General features: G+C 54.1%; 1 protein-coding gene across 23 annotated transcripts in view; it reads right to left on the minus strand.

Moving 5' to 3' along the window:
• The window catches only part of MAST3 (microtubule associated serine/threonine kinase 3), a 46,473-nt gene that overhangs the window by 11,899 nt on the left and 9,279 nt on the right, over nt 1-25,295 (minus strand). For 3 of the 23 annotated variants that reach the window (XM_021083481.1, XM_021083479.1, XM_021083486.1), the window contains 17 exons: nt 25,049-25,138; nt 16,807-16,895; nt 16,644-16,716; nt 16,441-16,461; nt 15,830-15,908; nt 14,677-14,837; nt 14,401-14,476; nt 13,896-14,105; nt 13,686-13,787; nt 13,289-13,421; nt 10,858-10,922; nt 10,348-10,433; nt 9,045-9,253; nt 8,259-8,397; nt 1,962-2,094; nt 1,649-1,814; nt 1,100-1,201 (listed from right to left, as the gene is read on the minus strand). In XM_021083481.1, the coding sequence (XP_020939140.1) occupies nt 1,100-1,201; nt 1,649-1,814; nt 1,962-2,094; nt 8,259-8,397; nt 9,045-9,253; nt 10,348-10,433; nt 10,858-10,922; nt 13,289-13,421; nt 13,686-13,787; nt 13,896-14,105; nt 14,401-14,476; nt 14,677-14,837; nt 15,830-15,908; nt 16,441-16,461; nt 16,644-16,716; nt 16,807-16,895; nt 25,049-25,138 (1,934 nt within the window). Of the gene's footprint in view, nt 1-1,099; nt 1,202-1,648; nt 1,815-1,961; nt 2,095-8,258; nt 8,398-9,044; nt 9,254-10,347; nt 10,434-10,857; nt 10,923-13,288; nt 13,422-13,685; nt 13,788-13,895; nt 14,106-14,400; nt 14,477-14,676; nt 14,838-15,829; nt 15,909-16,440; nt 16,462-16,643; nt 16,717-16,806; nt 16,896-19,402; nt 21,678-25,048; nt 25,139-25,295 lie in introns of those variants that run through there. The other 20 variants (XM_021083482.1, XM_021083480.1, XM_021083488.1 and 17 more) reach the window with 11 other exon arrangements.

Genomic DNA, 25,295 nt, shown 5'->3' on the forward strand with positions numbered 1-25,295 from the left:
TGGGGATAGAACGCAGGCCCTGCTCTTCCCGCTGCAGGATCCTGAGATCCAACCATCTGGAGAACCCTTAGGAGGGCCTCCTTCCTGGGCCTTTTCACACATTTCTATCCCATGGAGCAGAACTGACCAGCTGAAGAAATCCTGTTCTTCAACCTCAGCCCCCATGGTCCTCTCCAGTTACCAGGCTTCATTCCTGAACATGATCCATAGCAGCCATGTAATGGGTGGCTGCATGAGTATCAATTAATCCCTTAATTTCTAACTAGGTGGCTAGCAAAACTTGAAGTGAGACCCGCTAGGCTGGGTCTTTGGGGATCTTAGGATACAGCACATGGTGACTCGGAAGTGACCTTTGTCTGCCCTAGACCCAGCTGCCTGCTATTCCTTCAAAGTCTCCTGGCAAGCTCCTATGCATCCTTCAAAACCCCAGTTCTAAATCCTCCAGGAGTTCCCGTCGTGGCTCAGTGGGTAACAAATCTGACTAGGAACTATGAGGTTGTGGGTTCGATCCCTGGCCTTGCTCAGTGGGTTAAAGATCCGGCATTGCCAAGAGCTGTGGTGTAGGTCGCAGATGTGGCTCGGATCTGGTGTTGCTGTGGCTCTGGCATAGGCCGATGGCTACAGCTCCGATTAGACCCCTAGCCTGGAAACTTCCATATGCTGCGGGTGCGGCCCTAGAAAAGACAAAAAAAAAAAAAAAAAAATAGATAAATAAATAAAATAAATAAATAGGAGTTCCCGTCGTGGCGCAGTGGTTAACGAATCTGACTAGGAACCATGAGGTTGCGGGTTCGGTCCCTGCCCTTGCTCAGTGGGTTAACGATCCGGCGTTGCCGTTTGCTGTGGTGTAGGTTGCAGACACGGCTCAGATCTCGCGTTACTGTGGCTCTGGCATAGGCCAGAGGCTACAGCTCCGATTCGACCCCTAGCCTGGGAACCTCCATATGCCGAGGGAGCGGCCCAAAGAAATAGCAAAAAGACAAAAAAAAAAAAAAAAAAAAAAAAAAAAATCCTCTGCCTCCATGCAGCCTCTCAAATAGAACTCTTATTTACCCCAATCCTCATCCCACCCACCTGGGCCCTACCCCCACCTACATACCAGTGCCCAGACGGTCCAGTGGGCTCTGCCGAAGCAGTCTGGTGATGAGGTCCTGGGCATCAGCTGGAAGGGCCTCGTCCCCCTCTGGCCACATGATCTCATCTAAAATGACAGGAGGGAGTGAGGGGGTGGGGACAGACCTTCCTAGCACCTCCCATCACCTCTCCTCTCCTCTCCTCACTGCCTCCCCTGTTCCTTTTGCATACGCGCAGCCTTTGCTTTTGCCCTCTGCCAGGAGCACCTTCCCCTCTGCCATCAGGGTGGCTCCCTCCACCCCTCACACCTGCCACCCTGTCTCCTTCTTGATTCTTTTCTTCTTTGGCACCTTTTTGCCCGATTGCTCCATAACTTGCTGATTTCTCTCTGTTATCATCTTGCCCTTGGCTGTGTCCCCAGTGTCCAGCTGGGGCTGGGCACACCATAGGTGCCCAATCCATACGTGAGGCTGCTCCCCTCCCTGGCACAGGTAGGGGAATGGCTGCCCCAGAGCCCCGGTGGGACCTAGACTTAAACCTGGGGCTGCGATTTGGGGGGGCGGGGGAAACGCACCACTGACCACCTGGCCAAAGAGCTCCTCGGGGGTATCTCCAAAGAATGGCACACAGCCCACCAGGAATTCGTAGAGGACGACGCCCATGGCCCACCAGTCCACTGGCTTCCCGTAGCCCTGGCGGAAGATCACCTCGGGGGCAATGTACTCAGGCGTCCCACACACCTGGGCCAGGTGAGACAGGAAACTGAGGATGGCTCCCAGCCATGGAGGAAAGGGTGGAAAGAATTATGGGGGCAATTTATTTTCTGCTAGGTCTCCCCACGTCCCAAGGCTGAGCTCCAGGCAGAGGGTGGCAGCCTGTCCACACACCTGCTTGTCCACGAACTCCCGAGTGTCCTTCTCGATGTGGCCCTCGTAGAGGTTGGTGGCCATGCTCATGAGCCCGATCTTAGACAGGCCGAAGTCAGTGAGCTTGATGTGGCCAAGAGAGGTGATGAGCAGGCTGTGGGAAGGCGGGTGTTGCACTCAAGGCTGGGGGGCCCAAAGTGCTTGGCTGCTACTGCCCACTCCCCTCCTGCCACCCCAGAACTCAGTTCCACCCCCAGCAGCCCGACCCCTCCATGCAGCAGAAAGCACTTCCTGGAGTTCCCTGGTGGCTCAGTGGGTTAAGGATCTGGCATTGTCACTACTATGGCTTGGGTCACTGATGTGGTGTGGGTTCCACCCCTGGCCTGGGAACTTCTGCACACTGTGGGAGCAGCCAAAAAAAAAAAAAAAAAGAAAGAAAAGAAAGAAAAAGAGAAGAAAGCACTTCCTGTGCATGGCCACACTATCAAAAGAACCAGTGGGTCTCGAAGTATTGCAAATCTGGCAAATGTCTCCGTGCACCAACTGGGTGCATCTGGTGTCGCTGTTGAGCACCTACTGTGTACTCCACTGTGCAAAACTAAAGTTCCTGAGAATCACAGCATCTCTACCTCGGGCATTAAGACATCTCTCTTGAACCCCTCCTGGGGGGATTTACAGCATAATTTTGTACATGTGTCCATTAGTTTAACAAACTAAATACTTTTGCAAGCACCTACTATTTATGTCCTGTTGAAAAATGAACATGTCCAAAAAAAAAAAAAAGAAAAAAGAAAAATGAACATGTCTTTAGCACCTACTACTATGTACAGAAATATTTGTGCCCTTTATGAGTGCAGCAGTATTTTTTTTTTTTTTTTTTTTTTTTTTTTTTTTTTTTGCTTTTTAGGGCTGCATATGGAGGTTCCCAGGCTAGGGGTCAAATTGGAGCTACAGCTGTTGGCCTACACCACAGCTCACAGCAACGCCAGATCCTTAACCCACCGAGTGAGGCCAGGGATCAAACCCACAACCTCAAGGTTCCTGGTTGGATTCATGTCCACTGAGCCATGACAGGAACTCCATGAATGCACCAGTCTTTAAAAACTTGGAAGTTCTCTTGTGGTGCAGTGGGTTAAGGATCCAGTATTGCCACAGTTGCAGCTCAGGTTCAATCCCTGGCCCAGGAACTTCCACATGCTGAGGGTGCAACCAAAAAGAAAACCTTGCATGCTTGCCATGTATGCTGCTGTCCACATTTTCTTGCAAGCTTAAACATATAAACATTTTAAGTGATAAAATAATATGCACCATCTTTATAAAGTCACATTTTCATATCCCTCCTAGGTACATCTATCGTTTAAAAATAAATTTCTGGAGAATTCATGGTGTGTACCCAAGGTGTTTGACAGGACAGCCTACACCACAGCCACAGCAACACCAGATCCGAGCCGTGTCTGCGACCTATACCACAGCTCATGGCAATGCCGGATCCTCAACCCACTGAGTGAGACCAGGGATCAAACCTACAACCTATGGTTCCTAGTCGGATTCATTTCTGCTGCACCATGATGGGAACTCCCCTATTTTATTTTTCATAAATTTTATTGGAATATAGTTGACTTACAATGTTGTGTCAGTTGAAGAGCCATTTATTTGGTACCTACTGTGTACCTGACTCTAGAAAGAAACAATTCGGTGCACCCATTCTGTGCCTCTGGTGTTTTTCAAAAACAGGGACATTTCCTGAACTACTGTCTACAACAGCTGTGGAAAAAACACTTTGGTGTAGCTACCAGGTAAGCCAACAACTTCTGCAGCATGTGGAAGTTCCTAGGCCTAGGATTGAACCTGTGCCACAGCAGTGACCTAAACCACAGCAGTGACAATGCTGGATCCTTAACCCATGGAGCCACCAGGGACTCCAAAAAGGATCATTTCTTGCATACACTGACTCCATTTGATTTTTTTAATTTTTTTTGTCTTTTTGCCATTTCCTTGGGCAGGTCCTGCGGCATATGGAGGTTCCCAGGCTAGGGGTCTAATTGGAGCTGTAGCCACAAGCCTACGCCAGAGCCACAGCAACTTGGGATCCGAGCCACGTCTGCAACCTACACCACAGCTCACGGCAACGCCGGATCCCCAACCCACTGAGCAAGGCCAGGGATCGAACCCGTAACCTCATGGTTCCTAGTCAGATTCGTTAACCACTGAGCCACGACGGGACCTCCAACTCCATTTGATATTTTAAAATTTGTTTCCTTGGAGTTCTTGCGGTAGTGCAGTGGGTTAAGGATCTGGTGTTGCCATCTGTGGCATAGGGTACAGAAGTGGCACAGATTTGATCCCTGGCCTGGGAACTTTCAGATGCTGAGAGTGTGCAGCCGAAACCAAAAAAGAAAACATTGAAAAAAAAAGAAGTGGGAATATAGGGAATTCCTGTTGTGGCTCAGTGGATTAAAAACCTGACTAGTATCCATGAGGATGCAGGTTTAATCCCCGGCCTCAGTTAGTGGGTTAAGGATCCAGTGTTGCCACAAGCTGTGGCACAGGCTGCAGATGCAGCTCAGGTATGGCGTCACTGTGGCTGTGGCGTAGGCCTGAGAACTTCCATATGCTGCAGGTGCGGCCCTGAAATAAAAAAAAAAAAATGGGAGTTCCCATCGTGGCGCAGTGGTTAACGAATCCTACTAGGAACCATGAGGTTGTGGGTTCGATCCCTGCCCTTGCTCAGTGGGTTAAGGATACGGCGTTGCTGTGAGCTGTGGTGTAGGTTGCAGACATGGCTCAGATCCCGCGTTGCTGTGGCTGTGGTGTAGGCCAGCGGCTACAGCTCCGATTCAGCCCCTAGCTTGAGAACCTCCACATGCTGTGGGTGTGGCCCTAAAAAGACAAAAAATAAAAATAAAAAATAAATTAAAAAATAAAATGTATTGGACTTCCTGTTGGGGCACAGCAGAAACCATCTGACTAGGAACCTTGAGGTTTCGGGTTCGATCCCTGACCTAGCTCAGTGGGTTAAGGATCCGGCGTTGCCGTGAGCTGTGGTGTAGGTTATAGGTGTGGCTCGGATCCCGAGTTGCTGTTGCTGTGGCTGTGGTGCAGGTGGGCAGCAATAGCTCCAATTTGACCCCTAATATGGGAACCTCCATATGCTGTGGGTGCAGCCCTAAAAAGCAAAATAAATAAATAAATAAAATAAAATAAAATAAAGAGATAGGGTCATTGCAGAGGTGATTAGCTGAGGTCATACTGGGGTATGGTGGCCCCTAATTCCAATATGACTGGTGTCATTAAAAAAAGGGGGGAAATTTGGGAGTTCCTGTTGTGGCTCAGTGGAAATGAATCTGACTAGCATCCATAAGGATGCAGGTTCAATTCCTGGCCTCACTCAGTGGGTTAAGGATCCGACGTTGCCATGAGCTATGGTGTAGGTCACAGACGCAGCTCGGATCTGGCATTGTTATGGCTGTGGTGTAGGCTGGCAGCTGCAGCTCCAATTCGACCTGTAGCTTGGGAACCTCCATGTGCCGCCAGTGCGGCCCTAAAAAGCAAAAAAAAAAAAAAAAAAAGGAGGGTAATTTGGACACAGGCGATACTTCATGTGAAGATAAGGCTTATGCTGCCACAGCCTAGGAACTACAGGAGGGAGAGAGGCCTGGAACAGATCCTCCCCTGGCCACCTTCAGAGGGTGCACAGCCCTACCCACACCTTGATCTTGAACTTCTGGGCTCCAGAACTGTGAGAATAAATTTCTGTTTAAGCCCCCTAGTCTGTGGTACTTTGTTATGGCAGCCCTAGCAAACTAAGGCACCTTCTTCTGACTGGGTTGTATTTGAAATTTTCCAAAGTGAAAAGTAAAAAATATCTTTCTCAGGCACCTGTTGTGTGGACCTATCCCTCCCTGAACGCTCTGGGTCTGGGCACCTTCCCACGTTGTTTTGCCAAGGGTGGTAAGCTTGGGAGGGGCAGGTCCTGCCTTGGGGACACTTGGAAGACCCTACTCCAGGATGAACCCCCAAAGGCCTGATGGGCACAAAGCAGCCTTAGAGCGTCAAGCACAGAGGCCCTACCAACACCTTGATCTTGAACTTCTGGCCTCCAGAACTGTGAGAATAAGTTTCTGTTTAAGCCCCCTGGTCTGTGGTACTTTGATACAGTGGATGACAACTATACATCTGCTTTGTTTTCTCAGCCACGTGCAAACTACAAGATACCCTGAAAGCATGCTGGGCTCTTTTTTTTGGTCTTTTAGGGCCACACCCATGACGTATGGAGGTTCCCAGGCTAGGGGTTGAATCAGAGCTGCAGCTGTGATTCCACAGGCACAGCGACACCAGATCCGAGCCACGTCTGCAACCTATACCACAGCTCACAGCAACACCGGATCCTTAACCCACTAAGAGTGGCCAAGGATCGAACCTGCATCCTCATGGATACTAGTCAGATTCAATTCCACTCAGCCACAATGGGAACTCCCATGCTGGGCTCTTAAGGTTTATGTTCATACCTCCACATGGCAAACACCTCTATCAGAGAAATGGACACCTGTCCCTGGCACACAGTGTGCTCAATGGATGCTGATCTCAAAATAAAAACTTTATAAATAAGGACAGTTGAAATATTTGGGTCCTGACACACAGTCATTGCCTAGTAACTGTTGATCTGATCACCTTTATATAGCTGGTACCCAATAATACATAACAGTTACAAAATGTGCTTGGAGTTCCTATCGTGGCACAGTGGAAACGAATCTGACTAGGAACCATGCGGTTGAGGGGATTCCTGGCCTCACTGAGTGGGTTAAGGATCTGGCGTTGCTGTGAGCTGTGGTGTAGGTTGCAGATGCAGCTTGGATCCTGCGTTGCTGTGGCTGTGGCATAGGCTGGCAGCTATGGCTCCAACTGGATCCCTAGCCTGGGAACCTCCATATGCTAAGGGTGCAGCCCTTAAAAAAAAAAAAAAAAAAGTGCTTTATAGGAGTTCCTGCTGTTGGGCAGTGGGTTAAGGATCTGGTGTTGTCTCTGCAGCAGTTTGGGTCACTGCTGAGGCAGAGATTCCATCCCCAGCCCAGAGAAGTGGGTCAAGGATTTGGCATTGCTACAGCTGTGGCGTGGCTCACAGTTGCGGCTCAGATTTGATCCCTGGCCTGAGAATTTCCATATGTCAAGGGTGTGGCAAAAAAAATGCACTTTTAATCTCAAAAGGGTCATCAGTATGTGAGGAGTTAGTTTTACCACTGTCTAGGTTCCTTAAAATGGTGAGTACAGGAGTTCCTGCCTGGCTCAGTGGCTAATGAATCTGACTAGGAACCATGAGGTTGAGGGTTCGATCCCTGACCTTGCTCAGTCGGTTGGGGATCCGGCGTTGCCGTGAGCTGTGGTGTAAGTTGCAGACGTGGCTTGGATGCCATGTTGCTGTGGCTCTGGCGTAGGCTGGTGGCTACAGCGCCAATTAGATCCCTAGCCTGGGAACCTCCACATGCCGTGGGTGTGGCCCTAGAAAAAAACCAAAAAAAAAAAAAAAAAAGGTGAGCACAGGCTCAGGTATACAGTAGATGCCAAATGAATGTGCTTTGATTTCTCAGCCGCTTGTAAACTACAAGATGCCCAAAAACATGCAGACTCAATGCTTATGTCCATACCTCCACATGGCAAGTACCTGAGAAACTCGCACTTCTTGCCTGGTATCCAGAAGGACTTGATATAAGAGCGGGCCTATTCTCTGTACACAGTAGGTGCTCAATTAATGCACGGGGCGAGTACTTTGAAAATTATGTAGGGGTTACAAAGCATGAGGGATTATTCAACTCACACTTGTGTTTTCCACCCACCCACAGAGGACATGCACCCAGTAGGTGCTTACTAGATGCTAGGATGAAATAAACATCCCAACACCCTCCTTCTTCCCTGCACTAATACATAGTAGGTGCTCAGGGCATGCATAGTCCCTTTCCTCACATATCAATTTTTCCAAAGCTGCTGTCTCATAAGTGCATGTTCACTTCCCTTGTGTGGCAGCAGCTCTCTGAGTGCCTGGTCCCCTCCCTCGTCCAGTCTGTGCATCCTCTTTGCCTGGCAGCGCCTCCATAAGTGCACTGTCCTTTCCCTGCACATAGCAGGCGCCTCTAAGTACCTACTTTCCTCTGTACACAACAGGTGCTCAACATTGCCAAGATCCTTGCCTTCAGTCAGCAAGGGCCCCGAGATGCCAGCAGAATCCAGATGAGGGTGCTCCTGAGCAGCTCCTGGCCCACGCAGAGGCCCCGCCCCCAGGCCACTCTGAGCCCCGCCCCCAAGGCCCCGCCCCGCGAGGCTCACTTGTCAGGCTTGAGGTCCCGGTGCACAATCCCGTAGTTATGCAGGTACTCCAGCGCCAGCACCGTCTCCGCAAAGTACATGCGGGCCATGTCCACGGGCAGCGGGCCCATGTTCTTTAGGAGGGTGGCACAGTCCCCACCTGCAGAGAGGCGGATGTGCTTAGAGAGACCCTTGGCTGTGCGTGCCCAAGACCTGTGCCTGCATGACCTCCCGACCTCCTGCAAAGCAGCCCCAATCTGTCCTGAATCAGGAACTGGGAGCGGGAGGGTGGGCACACCCTGCCTTCTGATTTCCTCCTGGCAGGGCAGCAGCTTTTGTAAGCAAACAGTCCCTCCCGCTGCACACAGCTGGTGCCTCCTAAGTGCCTCCTCCCTCTCCTTACCTGGAAGCACCTGGGTAAATGAACATCCCTACACTTACCTGAAGGCTCTTCTCTTTCCTGAACTACAAATGCGATCCCACAACTCCTCACCCTGGCCCCCAGCCCAACCTGGCCCTTCCCACCGGTACCTCCCTCCCTAGCCTGCTTTTATGCTAGCCTCCAAGCCTCTACCTACCAGTCCCCTCTGCCTGGGCTGTCCATCCTGCCCCTAGAGCACTCTTTGGGCTCCCCCAGCTCCAGTCCCCCCAGGCTAGCTCCCCCACCACAGACTGAGGCCCCCCCCGGCAGGCTGGGACCCCATGGAGGACCCCAGCAGCCCCTAGCTTGGTCAAAGGAGGGACTTTTTCCTGGATAAGGGATGAGCTCTCCATTGCTGGAGGCATGTAAGCCCCCAGTGACCGCACCTTCCACATACTCCATGACCATGCATAAGTGGCGCCGGGTCTCAAAGGAGCAGAACATGCTGACCACAAAGGGATTCTCGGCAAAGGTGAGGATGTCGCGCTCCACGAAGACCTGCTGGATCTGGTTGCGCAGGATCAGGTTCTGCTTGTTGATCTTCTTGATGGCGAAGCGCTGCCTGGTGTCCCGGTGCCGCACCAGGTAGACAGCCCTGGAGGGGGCCAGGCTCCTTGAAGCCGGAGATCCAGGGCCCGGCAAGCACCGGGATCTGATCTGGACCCAGAACCCAAGCTCCTGTGCCTCTGCCTGTGCTGCGCCATCCACCCAGGGCACCTGTTCTCCTTACCTAGCCCTTCTCCCAAAGCAGCCAGCCCCTGGATTTAAGCCTTAAGCCACCCTCCCTGGTATCATATAAAGAGCCAAAGATGTCCCCTAGGTTATTTCTTCACAGCTGGCTGAGACCCATTAGCTCAAAAGCTCCTCTGGCTCGAACTCAAATTGCTTTAAATATAGCTCAAACAAGCAGAGTTTTAGCCATTTAGAGCCTGAGGGTTTGCATACTCTGCAGATAAGATAAACGCTGGGGCTATAAAGACCCAAAGCTGCTCAAACTCTCAGCCCCAAAGAATCCCCACTGTACAGCTGACACAAAAGCCTCCTCCACAATCCCCTCACACCCCATGGTCTCTGTCTTTTTCTTTCTTTCTTTTTTTTTTTTGCTTTTTAGGGCCACACCCGGGCATATGGAGGTCCCAGGCTAGAGGTCAAATTGGAGCTACAGCTGCCAGCCTATGCCGCAGCCACAGCAACATCAGATCTGAGTTGCATCTGCGACCTACACCACAGATCATGGCAATACCGGATCCTTAACCCACTGAGTGAGGCCAGGGAGCAAACCCGCAACCTCATGGTTCCTAGTTGGATTCGTTTCCACTATGCCACGAAGGGAACTCCTCACCACCCTCGTGGTCTTATGCTGTAAGGGATTCCCCTCTCCTCCCCCCTCCCCCCAATGCAAATCTGTCAAAGTGGTACTTAAACAATGCTCACTGCCTGCTATTGCCATCCAGTGGCCACCTTTTTCCTTGATCAGTCCCCAAATTTCTAGAACCTCCTACCTCTGGGGCAAGTAAGGGTCGAGATCATGGACAAACCCTTCCAAGGCCATGCCCTGGGTGTCTGCTGCCGGGTGTCTCCACTTCTCTCTGCAGGCCTCACTTTCCTTGTCTGCACCCTCAGGGCCCGCATGGGCTTCAGCTCTCTGTGCATCTGAGAAATGGGTCCACAGGGGACCCGAGGACTCACCCATAAGCTCCATTGCTAATCAGTTTGATAGTCTCAAAGTCACTCTCACATGGTTTCCTCCGTGAAGGGCCGACCAGGGCACGACTCTGGGGGGCGAGAGGGTGAGTCAGGGTGCTGCCCCACTTCAGGGCAGGGCAGGCTGGGTTTGTCCTGCCCCCAAGTTCCACTGGTCCTGGCACTGGCCCTGGCACCTGACGCTCCTTCCTCTCCTGTATAAACTTATTAAACTCAGCTTCCAAGTTTCTGAAGTTTTGGTCAAGCAGTGTGTGCTCTCCTTCCAGAAAACTCCTATACATCCTGCAAAACCCCCCTTCCAGTGCCCCCCTCCAACTCTTCCCTGTCCAATCTCCAAGAGGACAGAGCACTCTCACTTGCCCCCACTTCCCCCCAAAGTCATAGGCATTTATTAAGCACCTACTACATGCAAAACTTCAACAAAGAGCAAAGGCAGCCCCTTGTTTACCATCTAAAGATCTAGACAGGTGGGGGCGCTAAAGCTCTTCAACTTACCTCTGGGGACTCGGGTGCTGGGGGCTGCCCTCCACTGTCATCAAGGTGACTCAGAGGCACCATCTCTGTAAGATGAGGGAGGAGCCTCAAATGGGGTTTCTGAGCCCTGCCTCACCATCACCCAGAGACTTCCTGAGGCCTTCAAGACTCATCCTGGGCTGGGGCTTGATTAGCTCCCATGATACTGTCCCTGAGCCCCTCCTGTGTCCAGGTCTTGGTCTAAACCAGGAGGCTGGACTGAGTGACGACTGAGGAATCTTCTAGAAGGGCCAGTGGGAAGCCTAGGATAGGACTGCTCAGTCTTCATCCAACCCTGGCTCCAAGCCTTGGGCCCATGAACACCAGCTGTGACATGGCCCTACGGGTGACAGCTCCTAACATCCTCCTCAGTTCAGGGCACGGCCAGGGGCAGCCCCTTTGGTTTCCAGCCCCAGGGCTTGGCAGAGGGGGTGGCTAAGAGTGAGAGTGAGCAGTTGGCGAATGTCAGCAGTGATGGTGGCAATGAAGACAGTGTCCTGTGGTGACAGAGTGAGGCTGGGATGGGGCAGTGAGCCTCAGGGTGAGGGAGGGCCAGGTTCAGATGCAGCCCCACCTGCTCTTGGTGGCCCCCACCCCCACACAGTGCTGGGGAGATGATCTGCTGCCACCTGCCTGCCTGGCCACTTCCTGCTTCCGCTGACACCCGGGCCCACCCACAGTACCAATTGCGCCATCTTCGTCAGACAGGCCGGAGGATGGCTGTGGCCACACAGCCAGTCCATGGGCGATGTGGTCTCAGGCACATCTGGGCTTGAACCTCAGCTCAACCTCATCTACCTGGAGCCTCAGTCTCTCCAGGTTTGTTTTTTTTTTTTTTTTTGGCTTTTTAGGGCCACACCCATGGCATATGAACATTCCCAGGCTAGGGATAAAATTGGAGCTACAGCTGCTGGCCTATGCCACAGCCACATCAGATCCCAGCCGCGTCTGTGACCTACACCACAGCTCATGGCAATGCCAGATCCTTAACCCACTGAGCGAGGCCAGGATTAAACTCGCAACCTCATGGTTCTTAGTCTGACTTGTTTCTGCTGCGCCACGATGGGAACTCCTCCAGACTTTTTATTTTAATGGCTGCACCTGCAGCATATGGAATTTCCCAGGTAGGGGTCGAATCGGAGCTGCAAATGCCAGCCTGTGCCACAGTCATGGCAATGCCAGATCTGAGCTGCATCTGTGACCTATGCGGAAGCTTGGTAGGATCCTTGCAATGCTGGATCCTTAACCCACTGATCGAGAGGCTAGCGTTCAAACTCACATCCTCATGGATACTAGTTGGGTTCTTAACCCAATGAACCACACTGGGAACTCCAGCCTCTCCAGCTTTGAATGAGGACAATGACAGCCCAGTCCCAGGGTTAGCATAGCCTATGATACTGACCCCATTGCCTCCCCCGGCTGCCCTCCTTCCTCAGCCACACACCTTCCTTGCTGCTCTTCCAACACACCAGGCACAGAACCACCTCAGGACCTCTGCCTTTGCCATTATCCCTGCCTGGCTCACCTTCTCTCTCCCCCAGATCTGCGCCTGGTCACCTCTCCACTTTCTGGCCACAGCCTGAACATCTTCTCTTCCCAGAGCTTCCTTAACCAGCCCTGAACCAGGCCAGCTTCAAGTTCAATGCTCTCCCTAGCACCATGTCCCAGCTGTCTTGACCACCTAGATAGTGCCCATGGCTTGCCTTGTCTGACTCTGGGTCCCAGTCAGATGAAACTGGGAAAGGGTTCGTGGTCCCCTAGTCCCCTGGCTCAACTCAACTTAATTTAGTTTTTTTTTTTTTTTTTTTTTTTTTTTCCTTTTTAGGGCCATAACTGCAGCACATGGAGGGTCCCAGGCTAGGGGTCAAATCAGAGTTGTAGTCACTGGCCTATGTCACAGTCGCAACAATGTCAGATTTGAGCCGCATCTGTGACCTACACCATAGCTCAAGGCTACGCCAGATCTTTAACCCACTGAGCGAGGCCAGGGATCGAACCCACAACCTCATGGTTCCTAGTCGGATTCATTTCCGCTGCACCATAAAGGGAACTCCAATGCTGGATTCTTAACCCACTGAGTGAGGCCAGGGATCGAACCCGCAACCTCATGGTTCCTAGTAGGATTTGATTTTGCTACGCCACAGCGGGAACCCCTCAATTTAGCCTTTGAGGACACTGAGGCTCCAAGGCAGCTGGGAGGTCAGGGGGTCCAACCTGTCTGTGGCAACTTTCCCCCAGAATCCCAGGCACTTTCCCCATAATGTACCCTGCAGGTGGCAGAGAACAGGGCCGCCAAAGAGAGAGGAAGGACTGTGTGGCGGCCCCACAGTCAGATGAGCGTGGGTTGGAATCTCCGCCCCACCCTAGTCTCACCCCAGTTTCCTCTTTCTGCCCCACCCCCACCCCAGCTCACCCTGGAGGGGGTCCTTAGCCAGGCCCAGCTGCCCAATGATGTACTGCGGCAGGTCCGTCTTGATGCCCTGGCCCTCGCGGGCCTGGCCCTCGGCAGCCTCCAGCAGGTGGTAAAACTCCTCAGGGTCAAACTCCTGGGGGTACAGAGGGGTTGGTTAGCCGAGGCCTTTGCTCCTGCCGCTCCCCGTCTGGAGCATCCTCACCAGTGGCTCCAACTTGTCCCCCGGATCTCAGCTCCTGGCTCCCTCTCTGGGAAGCCCATCCCAGCCTGGCAGCCACGTGTCCCTCTCAAAGCCCTATGCCATGGGGACTGTCTCTTGTACCTCGGCAGGATTGTTGGAGGCCTGGTCTCAGCCCTGCCAAGGACTTTGCACCCCGCCGTGTGCCAAGACACTCACCAGGCATTCAAGGAGCCTCGCCGGCCTTGAGATGATGATCAGCAGCTTCCGGACAAGCTGGACAATGAAGCCAACTTCCTCACTGTCTGAGCGCTCGTGGGCCTGGGGGCAGATGGGTGGTAGCATCACACACAGGCCCTTGGTCCCACCTTGCCCTGCCTGGGGCCCCCCAAACCCCAAGTCTACCCCGCTCCCCAGCCAATCACGCACATCCTGCAGCAGCCTCTCCAGCTTCTCCTGCATCTCCAGGAAGTAGCGGGAGGTGACAAGCGCCTCTCCAGACTTGGCTAGGCAGTCGCGGGCCAGCTCGATGATTTGGTGGTGGATGAAACCCAGCACGCCATCAGCCAGTGCCAGCCGGGCGCCAGGCGAGAAGGTGGCCAGGAACTCCTGCAGACGGCCCTCCATCTGTGCCGTGGCCTGGGCAGGGGGAGATGGGGGAGACAGGGTGACCTGGTCACTGGATGCGGCTCGGGAGCAACATGCACAGATGGGGGAGGGCGAGACTGTCTTGCAGACAGAGGGGGTCCAAGGACTGAAGGGGAAGAAGCAACGAGTATAGAGGTGGGTAGGGGGAGGGCATCAAGACAGAGATAGAGAGGGAAAAACAGAAATGGACAGATAAGAGGACACATCCAGGAAGAAAGAGAGGACCATGGAGGGATGGCAACACGGAGGGGAGCTGGGGCTGGTCCGGCCACCAGGCGTTGCCCACCTTGGGGAATCTTTCCCGGTACACATGATTCATCATGACGATCTCATTGTCGAAGGTCCCTGTTGTGCGTCCAGGGCTGAAGGAGGGGACAACTGGCTTGTGACATGGGACCCAAAACACAGCCCAGGGAAGGGCGGCTGAGCCAGGACTGAGGGCCCAGGGCCAGAGGCCGGGCTTGGGCAGGGTCAGGACCCAAGGTGGGAGGGGGAGCTGTGATGTGGTTCCCAATGGCAGCCCAGGGAAGGGCTGCAGCTGGGGTTAGAGGTCGAGGCCCACCTGAGGCTGCGGGAGCGGGGGCGAAGGCGAGGTGAGCGGTGGCCGCCCTCCTCATCAGCCACACTCTCTGAGCTGCGGAAATGCTTGGACAGGAAGCACAGTTCGTCTGGCGTCGGTTGGAAAGGAAGCTGGTGGAGCCGCTCCCGGGAGGATGAGCTCGACTGGCAGGAAAGGGTATTAGGGCCATGGGTTCACGGTCAGTGCTACAGCCAGGACCCCAGCATTACCCTTAAGGCCCAGGCTGTCTGCTGGTCATTGGATGGTAGCTCTCCTGTCTGACTCCTATACATCATTTAAAACTCCAGCTTTGGAGTTCCCGACGTGATTCAGTGGTTAATGAATCTGACTAGGAACCATGAAGTTGTGGGTTCGATCCCTAGCCTTGCTCAGTGGGTTAAGGATCTGGAGTCGCTGTGAGCTGTGGTGTAGGTTGCAGACGCGGCTTGGATCCCGTGTTGCTGTGGCTCTGGTGTAGGCCAGCGGCTATAGCTCTGATTCGACCCCTAGCCTGGGAACCTCCATATGCCGCAGGAGCAGCCCAAGAAATGGCAAAAAGACAAAAATAAATAAATAAATAAATAAAAATAAAACTCTAGCTTTGATGCCCCCTCCTCCAGGAAGCCCTCCCTACCTGCTCCCTCGGTAGCCTCAAGACTCTCTTCAACCACACAAAGATGAGGGTCTGTGTACCCCAGACAGGGAGCTCCTTGGGGCCAAGGCTGGGTCCTCAGGGATGCCCTCATTGCCCAAAATGGGCACAGAGGGGGCAGCCAGAATGTTTGCTGACTAGACAACTATCTAACACCTTAAAAAAAAATCCAGGAGTTCCCATCGTGGCTGTGGTTAACAAATCCAACTAGGAACTATTAGGTTGCAAGTTCGATCCCTGGCCTTGCTCAGTGGGTTAAGGATCTGGCGTTGCCGTGAGCCATAGGTTGTAGACGCAGCTTGGATCCCGCATTGCTGTGGCTGTGGTGTAGGCTGGCGGCTACAGCTAGGATTAGACCCCTAGCCTGGGTACCTCCATATGCCACAGGAGCGGCCCAAGAAATGGCAAAAGGACAAAAAAAAAAAAAAAAAAATCCAAAGACAGGTCTCTCCCACCCCAACCCGGCACTCCCCTGCCTGCCTGCCAAGGTGGGACTGCGGATACCGAGAGAGTAGAGCTGGGCGTGTTGGTTCCATAGCCAGAAGACGGGAGGGATGCAAGGGACCATCTTCTGCCGTCAGCCCTGGAGAGGAGAATGACAAGTTGGAAGGAAGGCACGGCCCCTGCGGTTTGTGGGGACCAAGGGCAGGCACTGTGGCTGGCAGATTCTGGCCCCATGGGAGGAAGGGCCTTCTGAAAAGGCCGAGAATGGGGATACAGTTTGAGTAAGTCCACTGCGTATTTTCTCCTTGTTCTTCAGATGCCTCCTCCGGGATGTCCTCCCTGATGCCAGCTGCCAGTTCGGTCCCCCGTCAAAGCCACTCTTGGAGTTGCAGCTGCTGGGGTACACGCTGGCCACTCCCACGAGAATGAAGATCCCCTTGAGGGCCAAAGTCCAGCCTCCCTTTCCTTAGCCTCCAGCATAGGGCACGGCACCCAGCAGGCACTCAATAAACAACGTTGAATGAAAAAGCCATGTTTACGTGCTTGGCACACAACAGGTCCTCCATCAGCTCTTGTTAAGTGAATTAATAACTTTTAGCGAATGAACCATTCTTGGACAGGGCCATGCCACCCCCGCCTCCTCCCCCTCCCTCAGGGCTCAGAGAAATTACCTGTCTGTGCGTGGGATGTGACTGCAGGAGGCCATGCATTTGCCAGGGGTGGGAGCCAGAGGGAGAGACGGGGCCACAGGGCAGAGGCCGGCGGGGAGGGGAAAAGGCCAATGAGGAGGCAGGTCCAGCCACCAAGCGCATGCCCCTGCCTGTCCCCTTGCCCATCATGCCAACATCATCCCCCAAAGCCGGGGACCGCTCACCTCCTGGCAAAAGGGAAGTTGACAGCGGATGCAGCTGAGAAGTTCCGAGGACTGTCTAGAGGGCTGCTGCCTGCTGGGGAGGAGGTGGGAGAAATGGAGTCGGCAGGGGTGGCGGGGGTGACACGAGGATGCCTCAACCCCACCGGACTGCCCCCACACTCACCCGTTGGAACTGACAGTGGCGAGAGGGGCCTGGAAAGGGTCGGTGAAGGTGTTCCTACCACTAGGCTCTTGCGGTTCCCACTGCGGCAACTGTAGAGGAAGGTGGGGACAAGGTCAAGTCCAGGTCTCCTGGCGCAGAGGACCATGTGCCCATCTGGGGGCAAATGGGTGTCAGCTTGGGGGCATGCCTTTTCCCTCTCTGCTCCCCAGGCAGACTCCCCCACGGCCCTTAGCTCGGCCCAGGAGCCCCTGGCCCAGTTTTGTAGGCTTCTGAGTTCATAACCCCACCCCCACAATCTTTTTTTTGTTCTTTTTTCGTCACCCTGCAGCATATGGAGTTCCCAGGCCAGGGATCAGATCTGAACCACATTCGCAACCTAAGCCATAGCTGCAGCAATGGCCAGACCCTTAATCCACTGTGATGGGCTGGGGATCAATTCTGCATCCTAGCACTCCCAAGATGCTGCTGATCCCGTTGTGCCACAGTGGGAACTCCCCCCACCCCCAAATGCTGCCCATGTTGTGGTCACCACATTGGCAAATAGGGCAGAGGGTGGAGAGGCCCCTGTGAGTCCACAGGTGGGTTGTACCTTTGCCCAGGGCCACTGCTCCAATCTCTTAGCAAGCCCCCACCCCAGGATCCCCCCAGAACACCAATCTAACCCTTAGAAACCCTAAAGCCAGCATCTTGCACAGTTGGGTCCTGTCATTCTGCTGAACTTTTTCCCACATGTTTCCCTCCCTCGAACTCAGCTCCCTGCAGGCTGCCAGACTCCTGGCCCAGGCTCGCCGCCCTTGCCCTGTCTCTCCCATCTGTGCCCTGGCCCCAGCCCCCGCCCTGGCAGAGGGAAGTTGGGAGCAACAACACCCCCCCCCAACCCCAGAGCAGTCGCCCAGCAACGGCTCTGCTTGCTCGGCAAGAGCATCAGCCCACACAGCCCGAGCCGCCCGCCGCCGACGCAGCCCAGCCTCGGCGGGGAGCACTGCACACGGAGGGAGAGATGAAACTTCAGGGCCTCACAAGACCAGGAATGGTGTCCTAGGCAGAGGGCACAGTGCAGGCCAAGGAGGGCATGGTCAGCAGCAGGAGACAAGGTGTGCAGGGAGGAGGGGTTCAGCCTATCCATGGTTTTATGTACAGCTGCTCCTCTGAGCCTCAGTTTCCCCATCTGTAGACCTTGCAAGTGCATACACAGTGCTTCAGGCCTGGCACCAAGTAAACGGTGGTGGCTTTGGATATTGTCATCTTTCTCCCACCATTGTTGACAGGGCTTGGTGCCTGGTGGGAGAGCAGGCAACACCTCTCCAGTGAGTTAAATCACCAACATTTGCCAATACCAACGAGCCTGGAGGAGGGAGAGACCAGCTGTACCCATTTTCCAGCCAGGGAAACTGAGGCCACAGATGTCAACAGCCACAAAGACTGTCCTCCAGCCTGGGGTGCAAAAGCAAAAGTGAAACCCACAGGTTCCTGCAAAACTTCCTGTCCTCCCCCCCAACACACACACACATTTGAGAGCCCACATCCTCTTCTAGCCCCTCACCTGGCTCCTCACTCCCCAGCTGAGCCTGCATACACATCATTTTTCACTTCTAACAGCATTTGGGAAAAGCACTCCCTCCCCCCATTCTTCCCCCACCCCCCACCCCGCTCTCAGGTCCTGCCTGATTTCCACATCTGAGATCTCAAAGAGGAACAGGGCATTATCTGCTCACTTCCAGAGCCTTTACTGAGCACCAACTATTTGCTCAGCCCTCCCTGGAGAAGGCCCAGGACAGTGTTTCAATAACCACCCCTGTGGTACAACAGAGTGAGAATTATGTCAAAAAAGGGGGGCTTGAGCCCACTTTACTGCAGCTGATCCCTGAGGTGCCCATAAGCCTTCTGGGGCTCCCCTGGTTCTGTCAGAAGAGCCGAAACCTTGGATGAGGCATTCCAGGTCCTCCAGCAGTCTTTGCCCACTGCCCAGTGTTTGCCTGTACTCCCCTCTGGGCATGCTCCAACCAAGCACTAACGAGATACCCAAGCTCAGAGAGGTTAAGGAACTGCCTGAGATCACACAGCCTGGAAGTGGCTGAGATGGAATTTGTACGCAGGTCCAGTGGAGCCCACAGCCCTAAGCTTCTCTGTCTTTCAGAAGGGTAAAATGAGACTCTACTTTACTCTGGATGGAACACTGTGATTTCCCCCTCTGATACCCGACAGGCACACCAGCCCCCAGCAGCAAATATTTGCTTCTGAACCAACATTTCCACTGACTGGGCCCCAGGGACTGAACAGCTTCAGTTTTTCCAAGAAGGTCCTCTCTGTGTCTGTCCATAGGACAGGCCCAGGTTCGCATCCTGATTTCAGTCCCAACTCCCTGCTGCCTGTCATCACTGGAGCTGCGACACCGGCGGACAGACCCCAAGTCCAGGTGAGAAGCGGTGAAAGGAGGGTTCCTGGGACCCCTGGGGATACCTGGATGCCAAAGCATCCTCCCACTTCCCCCTACAGCCACACGCAGTGGCCCTCGCCACGCTGCCGAGACACACTTCTGGAAAGTCGTGTCTGCTCAGGTCGGCCGCTGCACCTTTGCCCACGCGGAGCCCCCTACCTCTTGGAGCGCTGCAGCAGTGCGCCCTTGGCCAGGCGGCTCCGGTGGCCGGGCGCCGCCACCGCCGTCCAGTAGCTGGGGTCGGACATGCTGCTTCCCTTTGTGCCGCCGCCGCCGCCAGAGGCCCGAGAGGCGCGGGGGGGCAACCAGCGGCGGCGGGGCGCGAACCTTCTCGGCGGGATCGGCCCCCGCAGCCCCGCAGCTAGGGGCAGGTGGGAGCCTCGCCGGGCTAGGGGTAGGGGGCGAGGAGGAAGCGCGCGCAAGGGAGCGAGGCCGGGAACCCCGCCCAGGACAGATCGGGGGCGGGGCCTGGCCTGGAGGGGTGGGGCGAGCGACGCGGAAGCAAGGCTGGTGGACCCGCGTGCGGGCGAGTGGGCGGGGCGTTTCCAGGGCCGCGGGCGGAGGGCGGGACGTTTCCAGGGCCGCGGGCGGAGGGGCGGGGCGTTGCCAGGGTTGCGGGCGGCGGGGGCGGGGCGTTGGCGGCACCTGGAAGGGAACTAGACTCACATCCCTCAAAATGTAAATCAGATCACGCCCCCTTTGCCCCCCTCACTCGGCGGTAACCTCTTTTGAGAGCGGCACTCAAGTCCCATCCAGCGGCCTGGCCCGGCTCAAGCTATCGCGCCTACGCTGGCTCCACTCCTAGGAATGCCTTTCCTGCCTGGCAAAATCCACCATTCCCTCCTCCAGGAAGCCTTCTCTTATGTCTGTCCAGCTCTACTTTCCCCAGACTTGGCATCTTCCTAGCATCTTCCAGCACAGAATGTTTAGCAAACTGAGTCAGGGCATCTGATATGCTCTTCCTGTTTGTGTGATGGGAAAGGCCATCAGCCTGTCTACTATCAGGAATCAAATGCCTGCTTTAACTTCTCAAGCCTCATAATTCTCAACTGTAGAATGGAAGGACAAATGGGGCCAATGTGAAAATTACACTGTGCCTCCAACAGTGCCTGGTAAATGTTTGATAAATGTTAGTCTTAATAACTTCCCAGCCTCTGTTTGCCCATCTATACATGTCCCCTTGCGAAAGTGGAATAAAATTGGAGGAACAGAAAGTGCCTGGTCAGGGCAGAGGGCACAGTTCATCTCCACTGTGGAAGGAGGAATGCCTCACACAGTAGACTGTGAATTAATGCTTCCTCCTCTCATGACAGCCCTAGGAAGTTGGGGACACTGTCACCCTGAGGATAGACCCTTCACAGGCCACATGACACTATGGGAACTTGCCCAGGCCTGACCTGGAGCCCAGCCCTCACCTCTAAGAGAAAACTGGGGAATGTAGGGGGTGCTGTTGACGGATGTGTAGGCCCTAACCCTGCCCATCTACCTTGCCACTGATTCTGTTTCTCAAGTCTCTCTCAGATTCCCCACCTTGACCTCTCCAAGCCCAGTATCACTTTCAGGTGGCCTACACCCTGCAGCCCATTTATCTACTGAGTGTCTCCCCAGGTCTGCTCTCCAGGCCCCCCAGAACGGGGCTCAAACACCCATATCTGGCTATTCATTCACTCCACAAACTAAGCATCTACTGTGTACCTGCCCTTGTACTGAACTCCAGGAACATGAGCTACAAATAATCCCTACCCTCAGGGGTCCCCAGTCCAGTGAGAGAGGCAGAAAGTCAACAAGAAACAACCAAATAAACAAGTTAACTTCAAACACTGAAGTCGGGGAAGGAAAAGAACAGGAGTAATACTGGCAAAGGACAACTTTAGCCAGGAATCCTCTAGCAGGTGACATTTCAGCCAGATAGTGAGAAGGAAGAGAAGCCAGCCATGGAGAAAGAGCATCCCAGGCAGAAAGTACAGCTCATGCAAAGGCCCTGAGGTATGACTGAGGGGAAGATGCTGGCAAGACTCACCATGCGGGCCTTGTGGGCTGCAGGGATAACAGCAGTTTTACTGTAGGAGCAATAGGGTGCCATGGAGGATGTGTGAGCAGGGGAAGGGTGTGATCTGGCCGATGCCTGTAAAACACTTCCCCAGGTCTGCCATGAGGAACAGCAGCTGTTGGGGGCAGGAGTAGAGGTGGCAGGAGGCTAGTGAGGGGTTATAACTGGGTCTAGGAGGGGGACACTGGGGCCTGGACCAGAGTGGGGCCAGAGTTATTCTGAGGTCCGGCTGCAGGGGCAGATGTGGAGATGAGGATAAGAGTGGTCCTCACGAGGAGTTCCTGCTGTGGCACAATGGGTTTAGCAGCGTCTCTGGAGGGCTGGGACACAGGTTCGATCCCCAGCCTGGCAGAGTGGGTTAAGAATCTGACGTTACCACAGCTGCGGCATAGGTCACAACTGTGGCTTAGGTCTGATCCCTGGTCCAGGAACTTCCATACACTGTGGGGCAGCCAAGAAAAAAAAAAAAAAAAAAAAGAGTAAAAAAGAAAGAGAGAGAAAAAGAGAGATAGTGGTCCTTGTGATCATCAGGTCCTGAGAATCACCTATAAACCATATTCAGGGAACAGAGCCTCCTGCCTGGGAGGAATTTGAAGTCCCGCAGGTCTGGGACCCAAGTAGGGATGAAGCCATGGTCTCGTGTCACCATATGCTGACATGCTGTGCCCATGGGCTCCTCCCACCATGTGTGCCAGGGACACTTCAGCACCCAGTAAAGGAGCTGCCCCTCATTCCCAGCCTGCACTGCCTACATGCCTCCCATCATGCCCACTGTGTGCTGGCATCCCCAGCAGCTGCTGCTCCCACGCCCATCTGGCCTCAGTTTTCTCCTCTGCAGAACAGGGCTACAGCTGACAATCCAGAGGGCCTGTGGCTATAGCAAAGACGTCTTGTGAAAGGCTGGGTGAGCTACTAACCTCTGGCGCCAGCCCACTGCCCACCAGGTCACACCCCTCCCCCGCTCACAACCCTCCACTGCTCCTGGTTTTACAGCAAAAGCACATTCCTGTGTGAATCCCTTTCCTGGAGTTCAGATGCTAACTCTGTCAGGGCCTCGGACTTTGTCTTGCTCTGCTCATGCCAGAGTCTGTGTGAAAAGCAAAGCCCCATGTGGACATACACACCCCCACTGCTGACCCTGCATTGGCCTGACCACCCCAGCCCTTTCTATCTGCCCATCAGCTGTCCACGCCCCTCCAAGGCCCATACTGGTGTGGCTCCCAGTGTCCTCAGCAGAAAACAGAAATTCTTTCTACCTTTCTCTGTCCAAAGCCCCAGAGGGAACACGCTGACAATGCTATTCCCACTTAGAACAGCCTCTTTGTTGTCCCCTTTCCATATGGACCCAACTCATGCCCTTCTCTTCAAGCCCCTCCCCATCATCACCACCGGTAGAGCCCTCCCAGCTGTTTCCCATTTGTCTGTGCCACAAGCATTAACTGAGCACCTGCTGTATACCAGGCCCTGCCTGAAGATATAAGATGACCAGGACAGATCCGAGTCAGGCCCTCAAGGGGCTCCCAAACCTCTGGTAAGAAAAACAGCCCAAAAATCACACAAGAAAATATGGAAGTCACACCCATGATGGGGTCACAATAAGGGAAACGGATGAACATAATGGATATACTGGGGCTTGGGAGCCCTGAGGTGGGTAGGGGCGGGAGCGTTGGTCAGGAAAGGCTTCCTATTTGAGGGCTTGATGGAGCCTTGACAAATGAATAAAGGAGCAGGGGTTCCTGCTGTGGGGCAACGGGATCAATGGTGCAATGGGTTAAGGATCCAGTGTTGCCACACCTGTGGCCTAGGTTGCAGCTCTGCTCGGATTTGATTCCTAGCCTGGGAACTTTATATGCCACAGGTGGCCAAAAATAAAAATAACAAAATAAATAAAGGAGCAAATGGGGAAAATAGAGCTCTGGGCAGAGGGGACAGCAAGTGCAAATGCCTCAGGTGGGACCAGTTTGTATTCTGGCAATCTAGGAAGGTGCATGGCTAGAGTAGGGTGAACACTGGAGAGCTGGATGGGAGGAGGCGTGGGGGGGCTGGTGTTCCAGAGGCTAGACCCACAGGGCCTTGGAAGCTGAGGGGACAAATGTGGACCAATTCCTAAGGTGCTTGGAGCAGGGGAGGCAGGGACCCATTTCCTCACCTGGCCCAAGGCAATGTGGCTCTGCTGCCCCCTGGTGGCATGTAAGGGGGTCAGAGGACTCAAAAGCCCTAAACTCTGCCTCCATTTCCTCCCAGTAAAACCGCTTATTTGCTCTCAACAGGTCCCTCCCCTCATCCTGTCCTCATTTGGGGTTGAGGCCAAGGTCTCAGAGTCAGATCTGGCCTGACACTCCCTCCCACAGTGCCCCTGGACAATACACTCTGAGGTCCTATGACCTAGTTTCCTCCTCTGCTCAAAGGGGGGGTGACAGCAGTCTCTGACTCCCATTGGACACCCTAGCCTGGTCCAGGCCTCACCATATCCTCCCTGGATGTTGCCCTAGCCACCTCCCTGCCATTGCCACCTCCATTCCTGTCCCCTGTCCCCAGCAGCCCTTTCTTCCCCAACAGGAGCCACAGAGGCTTTAAAAATCTTGGTCCTGCCTCAGGACCTTTCCACATACAGTTCCCACTGCTTGGTACCTCCTTTCCCCTTGCTCTGCCCAGGCCTTGGATCAAACACCACATTAAGAGGTCCCTGTCTGAATGTATCTAGTTTGTCTATTCACTTGTTCATTGCTTACTTTCTGAGAACTGCCTGAGAGAGAAACGATGTTCATTTTGTTCACAGCTATGCCCTTAGCACCTAGGACCCAGTAGATGCCTACTTAATGAAAGTATTGCCTGCTGCCCAGCACCTGGCGTGGGCTCCAAGTTGTTCTTTCTTCTTCCCATTAAAGGCCAGTGGGAAGTCTGAGCAGCTCATTCATACTAAGGTGTAAATGGTTGATGGGCCATCAAATTCTCAACATCACTGACCTGTACATCTGTCTTCCCTGAACTTTTGCCCAAGTTATGTGAAGAGCCTACTAAAACTCTGATGTTCCCATAAAGGGACAAGACCCTGAGACTCCCCAGTCACCAAGGGTGGCTTAAACGCTCAATAGACTCTGACAGTAAAGCTGGCTCTGACACTTGGGTCCCAGATGTACTAATCCAGGAGAACTGGTATCTCCTCTCTGAGCCTCAGTTTCCTCCACTGGGAAATGGGGTCAAGAAGGGTGTTCCTCCTCCAGGATTGTGGGGGGGGGGAGGGGAAATAGAAGGCACTTCATAGAGAGCTGATGCTCTGTCAAGCTGGTTCTTTTCTCTATATACCACTTTGCCTGGCCAAGCTCAGCACATGGAGCCCTAATGGTGGACTCTCAGCCTTGTGTTTGTGTGTTCGTGTGTGTACATTCAGAGAGAGGAACTTTCCCACCAGCCGAGCTGGGTCACAGCCCAGGAGGCCAGGCCAATTCAGCAGGGCCCCGAGCAGGCTGGGAACCCAGCACCTGTCTCAAGGAAGTCCTTGGGCAACAGCTCAAGTTCTGGTCTCGCCCTAGCCATCTGTCAGAAGGGGGACCTACAGCCTATGACTGAATATGGAGTTTTCCCATCAAGGCTCTAGTGTGGATCACAGTGACATTTTATGGAGAGACTGAGACTCAGAAAGGCGATTTCACCAGCGCGCAGTACCTTGGGGAGGGAGCTGAGTCTGGGCAGCTTCCAAGTCTCTGGGGTGCCAGGGCGATGTCCGTGCCCCGCCCCCTCGCACTGTCACTTACCTCCAGGGGTGCAGGCCCAGCGAGGGGCTGCAGGGGCTGCAGGGGCTGCTGGGGCTCAGCAAGGACGGGCTCTGGCTGCTTGGAGACAGACTGCAAAGAAAGAGGCCGGGGACGGTGAACCTGGCAGTGGCCTCTACGCGTGGCCATATCCGGAGATGGAACCAGGGCTGAAGTTTCCTTTGGGAGAAGGGGCCGGGGCTGGGGATACTGGGTCTCGGGCAGGCCGCGAGGGCGGGGCCAGACTGAT

The sequence above is a fragment of the Sus scrofa genome, chromosome 2, assembly GCF_000003025.6.
Source record: "Sus scrofa isolate TJ Tabasco breed Duroc chromosome 2, Sscrofa11.1, whole genome shotgun sequence".
Classification (NCBI taxonomy): Eukaryota; Metazoa; Chordata; class Mammalia; order Artiodactyla; family Suidae; genus Sus; species Sus scrofa.